This window comes from Wickerhamomyces ciferrii, contig 00242 (assembly GCF_000313485.1).
Source record: "Wickerhamomyces ciferrii WGS project CAIF00000000 data, strain NRRL Y-1031 F-60-10, contig 00242, whole genome shotgun sequence".
Classification (NCBI taxonomy): domain Eukaryota; kingdom Fungi; phylum Ascomycota; class Saccharomycetes; order Phaffomycetales; family Wickerhamomycetaceae; genus Hansenula; species Hansenula ciferrii.
In genome coordinates, this window is record NW_011887498.1 from 1 (window position 1) to 11,346 (window position 11,346).

The 11,346-nt window shown below is 29.0% G+C and overlaps 4 protein-coding genes across 4 annotated transcripts; 2 read left to right on the forward strand and 2 right to left on the reverse strand.

The window, feature by feature from the left end:
* Positions 1–265: 265 nt before the first annotated feature.
* BN7_5944 (Ubiquitin ligase-binding protein) lies at positions 266–2,995 on the reverse strand (the record flags this gene model as incomplete). The annotated part of the gene is made up of 1 exon (XM_011273463.1): positions 266–2,995. The coding sequence occupies one exon, from the start codon at positions 2,993–2,995 to the stop codon at positions 266–268; it is 2,730 nt and encodes a 909-aa protein (XP_011271765.1).
* Positions 2,996–4,715: 1,720 nt separating this feature from the next.
* On the reverse strand, positions 4,716–7,229 carry BN7_5945 (Ubiquitin ligase-binding protein; the record flags this gene model as incomplete). The annotated part of the gene is made up of 1 exon (XM_011273464.1): positions 4,716–7,229. One exon carries the CDS (start codon positions 7,227–7,229, stop codon positions 4,716–4,718), a length of 2,514 nt encoding a protein of 837 aa, XP_011271766.1.
* Positions 7,230–8,030: 801 nt separating this feature from the next.
* Positions 8,031–8,756, forward strand: DAT1 (Dat1p; the record flags this gene model as incomplete). The annotated part of the gene is made up of 1 exon (XM_011273465.1): positions 8,031–8,756. One exon carries the CDS (start codon positions 8,031–8,033, stop codon positions 8,754–8,756), a length of 726 nt encoding a protein of 241 aa, XP_011271767.1.
* A 1,109-nt stretch (positions 8,757–9,865) lies between these two features.
* Positions 9,866–11,284, forward strand: BN7_5947 (uncharacterized protein; the record flags this gene model as incomplete). Its single annotated transcript, XM_011273466.1, has 1 exon — positions 9,866–11,284. The coding sequence occupies one exon, from the start codon at positions 9,866–9,868 to the stop codon at positions 11,282–11,284; it is 1,419 nt and encodes a 472-aa protein (XP_011271768.1).
* Between the last annotated feature and the right edge of the window lie 62 nt (positions 11,285–11,346).

Genomic DNA, 11,346 nt, shown 5'->3' on the forward strand with positions numbered 1-11,346 from the left:
GAAATCTAGAAGCTAATTTTCTTTTAAGTTTAAATATAGTACTTAATCTGATCGAATTCTGGTATGTCATTCTCCCGAATACATCATGATGATTTTCGAATTACACATCAAGCACATAATTACATTAACATCATATGACAAAAGGTTCTACTAGCAAAATGAAATCATAGTATAGTATAGTATAGTATAGTATATAGTAAGTAGAATATTAAAAGAAAAGTTTTATATAAAAAAAGAGCAAACCAGATATATGGTTTTAAAAGGTTCAATTGACATCATCATTGAAACAACGTAGACGAATTGGAACAATTAATTCACAATCTTGACCATTTTTAAATTTGAATTCAATTTTAATACAATAAACTCTTGATAATAAACAAGTTTGAAAATTTGGAACTAATGTTTCAGCAATATCATTTTTTAATTCTAAATTTAATTCAACTTGCTTTATCCATTCATTAGATTGTGATGAATTTTTTGACCAATTTGATTGTGATTTAATTGAATAATCTATTGAATCAACTAATGAATTTTCAACTTGAAGATCTTTCATTGCAATCATATCACGATATAATGATGGTTCAATATAACGATCAATATCTAAATTTAATTTTTTGAAATCTTCAGATAATTCATTATAATTTTCAAAAAATTTATTAAATTTATTCTTTATATTTTTAGCACCATTTTCTGTAAAGAAATCAGCTGATAATTTTAATGGTATTGATGAAGTTGATGAAATATTTGAACTTAATAAAGATGCTTTAACATTTTTTAAATCTGGTAAATCAATTGAATTTGAACTAAAATCTGATGGAATAAATGATAAATTTAATTTTAAAGATGTCAATTTTTTCTTTTCATTTGCAGATAAAGATGATGATAAATTATCAATATTTTGAATACCAATTTCATTTAATTTAGAAATTTCATTTGTCTTTCTTAACATATTTGGTGAAATATATGGTAAACCATCTTTTGGAATTCTTGTTGAAATATTTATTAATCCATTTTGTTTCCCATTTGATTCATTTGTGTTTTTTTTAGAACTTCCTAATTTTAAACTATTCAAAAAACTTGATCTTGTATTTGATGAATCATTTTTTAAATATTGTAAATGAGTTTCAACTCTTGAGAAATCAGCATTACCAAAATTTTTATTTCTCAATGGGAAATTCACATCACTATTTCTAATTGATGAACCACTAGTAGTACTAATACTAGAACATGAATTTGAACGAACAGTTGATAATTGTCTATTTTTTAAAGATCTAATAAATTCTTCTTCATCTTCTAAAGTAGCATTTGAATTTTCCTTCTTCATTTTCAATACATGATTAGCAATTTCAAAACCATGATCAATTTGTGAAGTTAAATTATTTAAAGCAGATTTTGATGAAAATAATGGGACAGCAAACCCAAAAGGAATGAAACGTAAATGATATTCAAATTCTTTGATAACACATAATTTCTTAGGTCTTTTAGGATGTGTTGCAATAAGTTTAGCATTAATACTATAAGATATTGAATTATTTGAACCTGAAAGATCACGAGTTAAAATTGGTGAACCTCTTGTACCTAAATGACCATAATTTAAAATTGGATTAATATCAATTTCAGCGTATTTACCTTTCTTCTTAATTCTATCAACACCAAAACTTGGTGGTAATAAAGTATGAATTTCTTGTTCATGACGACAAGTTGTATCCAATAATTTATATGGAATTTTAAAAGCGAAAAATTTCTTATATTTTGATTTTGGTGCTAAAATTCTATCATTTCTTAAACCAATGATATAACCTTCTTCATCTTTTGAAAAAGCTTCATATTGTAAATTAGCAGCTGGTGAAACACATCCATAAGACCAAGAAGCACTCATATCAACCATTGTTAAGAATCTTTTGATACTTTGTTTCTTCTTGATTGGATCAATGATTGAAACATAACCTTCCAATGTAACATGAAACATTTGAAAATGAACAGGTTTATCTGAAGAATTTTCAAGTGTAACATACCCATGAACAACATCACCTGAAGTATATTCTTTCAACATTGATTCTAATTCATTTTTTTGATGTGGATGAGGAACATCTTTAGTAACATGAACACCAACTTGAACATCAAAAGAATCATAATTTGGTAATAAATGAGATTTATCAATCAAATTTCTTTCAAAATCTTCAGTAATTAAAGGATTATTCAAATCTTCAGGGGCAGAAATTGAAGCAGAACGACTATCATTTGCACTTAAAGTTGAAGAACCTGAATCATCAGCGATGGAACTAAAATAACCAGTAGAAGAAGTAGAAGAAGCATAAGATGGAGCAGAGTTTTGTGAAGATTCACCAGTAACATTATTTGAAATCAAATTTCTTGCATGATGATTATGATGGAAATAATCTGGAGGGAAATCATGATTATCAGGATTTTCAAATGAAGATTTAGGACCAACATTTTGCATAGAATGTAACATTTCAAAAGAAGGTAAAGTATCAAAAACAAATTGTTTTTTAGAAAATTTATCCATCATTCTATCATCATAATTCCATTGAGAAAATCCATTTTGAACTTTATCAAAATCAGTTATATTACCTTTTAATTTTGATAAAATTTCTTGAGAATTTTTGTTTTCTCTCAAGTAAGCATTTGTATAATCAATTCTTTCATCATCGTGATAATAATCATCATTTTCATAATCAGGAGCAATATCATTAGTTTTCAAAGCCGTAGCAGCAGTAGCAGTAGTAGCAGCAGCAGTTTCAACATCTTCACGTTTTGAATTCGATGACCCATTACGTCCTTCGCTTAATGAATAGTTTTCAAGCTGAGATTGTAATGAATCATCATTTTGTAGCGATTGTTGATAATGTTGACCATGTTGTTGTGAATGTAAATTACTTGATTGACCATTGTTGATACTAGGAGCAGAATTAGCAGAGCGGTTAGAAATAACGGAGACCTTTGAATTAATTTCTTTGTTTTGGTTATTTGGCATAAAAATATTGGATTCTTTTAGAATGTTAAAGTACGTTTATAATTTCTCTTTGTTCTTTTTATGTAATTGACTTTGAAGTTTTTAATCAATTGTGAATATCTATTATCTTTTTAGCTATTGGTAGTAGATTTGATAGATATACCTGTGTTTAATAAGTCAATTGGAATGAGATACGTAATTTGATGACCTTTCGAACTAACCGCTGATGTTCACAATTGAGGAATTCATACTCTTTTTATATTATTTATTCATTTTCAAGTATTTCAATTGTATTGATTCTAAGCCAATAATGAAAAAAATTATTTTAGTATATATGCACGAAGATCAGAACAAATATGCAAAAACCACAAAATTGTACGCATTGGGAATTGGGAACAACTTTATCAAGATGGTTAGACAAGGTTATGGAATAACGGTTAGACAAGGTAATATAAATAGAATTGTAAAGTACTACACTCATAAGTATAAAGGTGGAAAGGTTTTAAGTCTTGATCAAGTAACACTTAAGTGTATTTGCATCCGCTCCGATACAATCTTTATCACCATTATTCGAATCCCTTTCAAAACTTTCAAAGAAATACCAATTGATATAATAATTCTTAACTTGTGTGAAAATAAGTGAAAATATTTTCCTTTCAAATCCAGCTAATACTTACATTAAGTCCGTGTTTTTGGTATAAAATACACGGAAGTATCTAGATTGATTAAAAGATAACCGTTTTGAAAATATATGAGTCACAATTTACAAATGAAATGTCATTAATCACAAACATCAAATGAAAAATTTTAATTAGTGGAGATGGTTTAACATGATTGCATAATGATCTACTAAGAATGATAAGCTTTGACTTTAACCTTGATTCAAGTTTCGAATGGCCAGCTATACTATATACTATATAGTACTCAATTCATTTATACTTATTTAAATTATCTAGATCAGCTAGATTCTAGACCAGCGTGGCTGTTTATTATTGATCAAATTAATGACATATTTAATTAAATCACCAATTGAATAAATAATTGTTACGCGTATTTGTACGAGTATATTACTAATTGAATAATTAAGGAGACGCGATTATATAACAAATATAGATAACATTGAACATGGATCTTAAAGATATCAACTGCCTTAAAGAAGCTTACCATCGATTGCCTCTAACTTTCAGCTATCAACAGCTCTCTCAACTTATCGACTCAATACCATTTCTTTACCACACCTTGTGTCGAAATATGAATTCTCAGATTATCTGTATCTAAAAGTAAAAGCGCTTTCAAGTACTGATTATGAAAGCGACCGCTTAGGTGATATGTGAAATGCTATAGAACTTACAGGATTGTTATAGAACATTCATCAAAATTCTTGATAATATTATTTTTTGCAAATAAATTATTACCGTGTTATAAATGTTCTATGAATCAATGGGTGTCATAGGTGTCACAGTGTTCACGAGTCACAACACATGGGATTCAAATCTCCAACTTGGGTAATAAGCGGAGCTTCTCGTAAAGTATAAAACCAAATTTTAGCAGCTCAACAAGTTATGTTTTGCATAATAATAAATCTAAAATTAGTGCTTCTACAGCTAAACTTACTTTACTAACCATCTATCCGGGGATTATTATAATGATTAAATTAGAGATTCACTACTCCAGTTCAGGTCTAGACTATCATATTATCAATTATGTATTGTTATGTACTAAATCAAATATTCTTCAAGGATTAAAAATCATCAAATTTTCTAATACGAACTGGAATATGAAGTTTTTCAGTTTGACCATTTGAAAATTTAAAATCAATTTTAATACAATAAACTCTTGATATTAAACAAGTTTGAAAATTTGGTAATAAAGTTTCTGAAATATCTTCATTATAATCTAATTTCAATTCAATAATTTTGATTAATTCTTCATAACTTGTTTCATTATTATTATTAACCCATTCCGTTTCATTAATTATTGATTGTTTAAAAGGATTTATTTGAAATGGTTCAATATTTAAATCAGTCATTGATTCTAAATCTGTTAATAAAAACTTATCAAAATAACGATCTATATCCATATCAATTAATTTAAATTTTTCTTCAAGATCTTTAAATTGTTTGAAATATTTAAAAGATTTACTTTTAATTTCATTCAAATCTTCTTTTGATGTTAAAATATTTGAAGATAATTTAATTGGAATAGCTAGTGATGAAGTTATATTCCATGCAACTAATGAAGTCTTAATAGTTTTAATTTTTGGAGGAATCATTCCATGATAATTATCTGATGGAATGAATTTTAATTTAATTTTCAATGTTGATAATTTTTGTTTTTCATTATTTGATAATGATGATGATAATCCTTCATAATTTTGTAAACCAACTTCACTTAATTTATTCAATTCATTAGTTTTCCTTAATAAACTTGGTGATAGATATGGTAAACCATCTTTGGGGATTTTAGATGAAATTTTTAAAAGACCACTTCCTAATCCATTATTACCACTTGTTTCTGATTTAGATTTTTTCGTTAATTTGTTTAAAAAATTTGATTTTTTATCCTCTTTATCCTTAATATAATTCAAAACTGTTTCAACTTTATAATAATCTTCTTTACCAAATTTTTCATTCCTAATAGGGAAACTACTATAATCATTTGATGAATGCTTTTTTGTTGTTTCAGGTCTATAATCCAATGTTGATAATTGTCTATTCTTCAATTCCATTTCAAAAGCTTCAACTTCTTTACTATTACCTTCTTGATTCAACCTAAGAGCATGTTGAGCCATTTCTAAAGAATGTTCCATATTTGAGTATAGTGATTTTATTTCTTCTTCCGAAGAAAATAACGGTACACCAAATCCAAATGGAATAAACCTTAACGCATACTCTTGATGTTTTAAAACACATAATCTAGTAGGATCTTTAGGGTAAGTTCCAATAACTTTAGCATTAATACCATATGATATTGACAAATTATCACCTGAAAAATCATGAGTTTTGATTGGTGAACCTCTATAACCTAAATGACCATAACTTAATAATGGATTAACATCAATACTTGAATATTTACCAAAATTTTTAACAGTATCAACACCAAGACTTGGTGGTAATAATGTATGAACTTCTTGTTGATGACGACATGTAGTATCTAATAACTTGTATGGGAATTTAAAAGTGAAAAATTTCTTATACTTGGTACGTGGTGATAAAATACGATCATTTCTAAAGCCCAAAATACAACCTTCATGATCTGTTGATAAAACTTCAAATGCAATGTTTGATGAAGGAGAAATACCACCATGTGACCAACTAGCACTCATATCAATCATCGATAGAAATCTTTTAATACTTTGCTTTTTATTTTCATAATCAACAATACATGTTGTTCCTTCTAAAGTTAAATGGAATAAATCAAATTGTAGTTCATAATTTGTTAAATTTTCCACAATTACATAACCATGGACAATATCACCTGAAGTATATTCTTTCAATATGGATTCTAATTCAACTTCTTCATTGGCATGTGGAACATCTTTTGTTACATGGATTGAAATATCAATATTTGGAGTATTAATATTTCTTAAAGTATGAGATTTATCAACCATATTTCTTTCAAATTCTTGAGTAGTCAATAAAGGATTTGAGCTTGAAGGTCTTGTGATAGAAGATAATAAGTGGCTATGTCCACCAACTGCAGAAGAGACTGGAGCTGAAGAAATTGAAGTTAATGGAGTATCTGTACCAGTTGGCGAAAGTTCACTACCACCTTCATAATTGAAATAATCTGGTGGTGTATCACGTAAATCAGCATCATCATGAGATAATCTTGGAGTTGAATATTGAATGGAGCGATACATTTCAAATGATGGTAAAACATCAAATACAAACCTATTTTGAACTTTTTTATCTAAGTTTTTTTCAATAATATCAACATTTGGTACATAGGTATTTTGAACTTTATTATCATTAATATGAACAGCATTCATTCTTGACATGATTTCTTGGAAATCTTTAGATTCTCTCAAAAATATATCTGAATAATCAATCTTTTCATCTTCAGGGCCATATTGATTTTCTTCTTCAACTAATTCTTCAAATTTTTCTTCTTCATGATCAGCGCTTAATTGTTCATTATTTCTGTAGCTTTTGGAGCCAGGATGTCCACTTTGGCCTTGATGACTTGGACTAATAGTTGGATGTTGTGGTATTGATGATTGATTGTTAATTTCATTGTTCTCTACCTTTGACATGCAAATTTTTTGTAATTCACTCTAGTATAATCCAGTTGTTTATTCAGCTTCTAGATAGTTTCTAAGACCTATAAGCTAAAACCGATATTCCACGCGCACCAGTTAAATCACCTAGTCTTATTTCAACCGCTTTGATGAATACCTTCTATACAGCAGCAGTTTTGAAGTAAATACTGGGAATGTGAACCTTTTCTGGTCTTATATCTTGATTGAATAGATGATAGATTTCTTCCAATTTTTCCATTTTTTACACCTTTCAATTTACCAATGTTCCACATTTTTGCATACAATATACGGCATCTCAATTTTAACAGCGATGAGCTGAAAATTACTATTGTATTCGTAGACTTCCCAATAAGGTAATTAAAGTGTAATGATTAAAGTATACTATGAAATCTTTAGAAAATCGTTAGATAAAACATTAGAATTTAAAAAAAAAAACGCAAAAAATTAAAAAAAAAACTTCACATTATACGTCTTTTCATTAACTTTAATAGTTGAAAAGGTACACCAAAACTTGGATTATAAGAGGATAGGATAATAGTGTGTTGGGAACATCAGTATAACCAGATATTCATCACAATAATCATTTGAAGTATCAAAAGTCATTTATTTAGGCTCATCTCAGACCAAGAAAACATCACATCGCGTCTTTCCATAATAAAGTCGCGAGAAATATTTGATAACAGACACAAGTGGTAAATAAATAAATCATTATTATTAAGCAATACAAGCCTAGTGGTAAATGCAAATATAAAAGTACTCATTTTATCCATTTAAAAACAAAAACAACAACACAATATGGCAAAAAAGTTAACTGAAGGTAGAAAACCAGGGAGTGGTAGGAAAAAAGGTACTGCAAAGACTTTAGCAGAAGGTAGAAAAGTTGGTAGTGGTCGTAAGAAAGGATCTGGTGGTAAAGCTATTGGTAAAACTCTGGCTGATGGTCGTAAAGCTGGTAGTGGTCGTAAGAAGGGTAGCAAAAGTACTTCAAAAATTGATGATATTAATGCCAAAACTCCTGAAGACTCAAGCCTTATAAGTGCAGTTGATGCTACAAATCCAAATTCAATATCACCAACTAATAATCAACAACTATTGAATAGTCATGATTATATTGTTCAACAAACGTATAATCAAAATCAAAGTTATGAAAAACAAATCTCACAACTCACGCAATTGAATCAAATGCATTATATTGCTAATCATGATCCTCATCAACAACAATCACATCAACATATTCAACCTTCACAATATCCAACATTAGGGCATTTTGCACCACCAAATCAACAACAAACACATCAAAGTCAGCAGATTCCACATTTACAACAAATGCAACATCATCAACATCACATTCATCCTCAACATTCAAATTCACAATCTCCACAATCTACAAACCAAATACTTAATCAACAACATTTAAATCAATCACCAAAATATAATGATATAAAATTGATTATGAATGATTTGAACGGTAAAGGAACGATAGAGAATACAATTTTGCCTTTTAATAGAAGCCGACAATGATTTGCCATACGTTTTTAAACATTACCTTTCTTTAGAACCTTTTTACACTACTGTGTTTTTATTTGTTTGTATTACTCATTGGTAATCACTTAATTAATTATTTGTTTATATATATATAGGAGATGTATTATATGCTAGTTCGTTTTGATATTTCTATCTTATAACTTATAATTTGCTCAGATTTGTATCAAATAATCGACTATATACGACATTAGCTGTACTTTATAACTTCGAAAAATCGGGTATAGTCAAATCTGGAATTAAATGCGCATGTATACTGTATAGCTGGTGTGTGCGAAATTGAAAATTAATGGTAAAAAAATAAGACCGTCAATTTAGTTTTACATTAATCGTGCCTAAAATTAATGAAACAGATGAAACAAACCAAACTTGATATGCTGATCTTCAAATTTTAATGTTGCTTTCCAATTATCAACTAAAGCATACTTCTATCCCTTCAATTTTTATCAACCTTACTAAATGACTTGTACCGATCAATATTTATCAATTATTTTATAGATGACTAATATTTCAAACCGCTTAAGTATAAATTATCGCAAATTGCAACAACGCAACAAACAAGATTATCCCTATGATTCATTACAAAGCAATATTATTATTTCGACCAATATGAGTCAAATTGGTGGTTGTGCTTAGTGAATATTTATGATTTGTAATACGTGCAATTTTGACTTCGGTTTTTTGACAATGAATAAATCCTAAATCAAAAAGTCAAGTAGATGTTATAAATTTCAATGAAATGGGATAACTGATACAGTACAGTGTACCCCCTCTCATAAAGTGAATGTCATTGGCCCATTTCCGCTTCGTGTCGCTGTAATGCGGGAATCAGATTACCAACTTGGGCAATAATTAAGATAGGGCTCAGGACTCAGGACTGCTTTAATTTTGTGAAATACCGTTATATTTGTGTTATTTGAGTCACATGCAGTGTGCACTGCAAAAGGCATGAGGTTTAAAGTTTGGATTCTTATGAATATTAATAATTATATATATATTGACATGATCCTGACATATTGCTGATTTATTGATAATAATGTTATAAACATCAGCAAATTGTTCAATAACAACAATATCAAATAATACCCATGTCCTCCACGCATTCCACTAGTGATCCGCCTTCCATTGAGTCAGGAACACAATTGATGACATTGGATTTACCAACCTCTTCAACAATCAAAAAGTATAAAATGGAAATACAAATGGATCAACCTTTAGACTCTGAATCATACTCATCAAGTGGTATTTCACATTCATATAGACCTGGTGATTCTGTAAACGGTGAAGTACTGGTTGTCCCACCATTTGATGCAACTCCAAAAGATTCAATCAAATTCAATGAAATTTCAATCTCTCTACAATGCAAAATAATTAATGATGTCGGTGGTAAGACAAAGACATTGTTCACTATGAATGATGATATTCATGATATTTCAGGACCTTTTGAAAAGAAAATGAGATTTCCATTCCATTTTGAACTACCCACAGAATTGTTTGATAATACTTGTCCACACAATATTGACTTTCATAAACAGTTACCACCTTCATTTGCCTCCCCAAGATTATGCTCACTAGTGTTTTCAGGTACAGATAATTTTGGTGTTAATCCCACAGAATGCCCTCAATATCCTTCTTATAAAGATCTCCCTTTAAATAAATTCTGTGTTGTTTACTATATCACTGCTACAATCAATCAAAAGACACATAGGAACACAGATGTTCATGTAATAATGAAGAGAATGCTAAATATTTCAGTTCAAAATTTCTTTACACCAGTTCCAACAAACCTCAATGAATCATCATTAGATATTGCAAATTATTATTCAATGACTGATTTTGCACCTAATAATGAGCTACTCAAAGTTCAAAGAACCTCACTGAGAAAAAATGGAGAAATAATTGGTACTCTGACAACCTTAATGGAATTACCAGCTCCAATTAGCATATCAACTCAAAATGAAACCTCAAAAGCACAAATAAGTATCAAATTTGAAGCAAAAGATCCTTCTATTTTACCACAGTTCAAATACCATGCTGAGTTAACACAGTTCATTATTCAATCATCTGGTTGTGTCCAACCTACAGCAAGCCCAATATTCAAGGATTTGTCTGTTGAATCAATAGGAGACCACAAAAAGGTCACCATCAGAGGTAAGACTTTAAGATTTGAAGTTACAGAAGCTGAATGGAGACCTGGATATCACAGCGATGGATCACTGATAAAAGATATATACGTTGAGATTCCTCATTTAGCACAACAAAAATTGGAACCGACGTTTCATTCATGTACTTTACAAAATATTTACATATTGGATGTTGATATTATACATGATCAAGTAAATGGGGATAAGAATAAAAGCTATTATACTCAAAAGACAAGTCTTAAGGATGCAATTTTGGGTAAACTGGGGGTTGGTGTTTCAAAAAATACTTGCGTTTTAATTCATAAATATATCCAACAACATGGTGGTCTTTCTATCAAAATTCCCATAACATTACTTTGTTAAGTCTGTTTGATTTTGTATCTTTTTTAATTTAGTTTTGATTACAATATTATATAAACTTATAT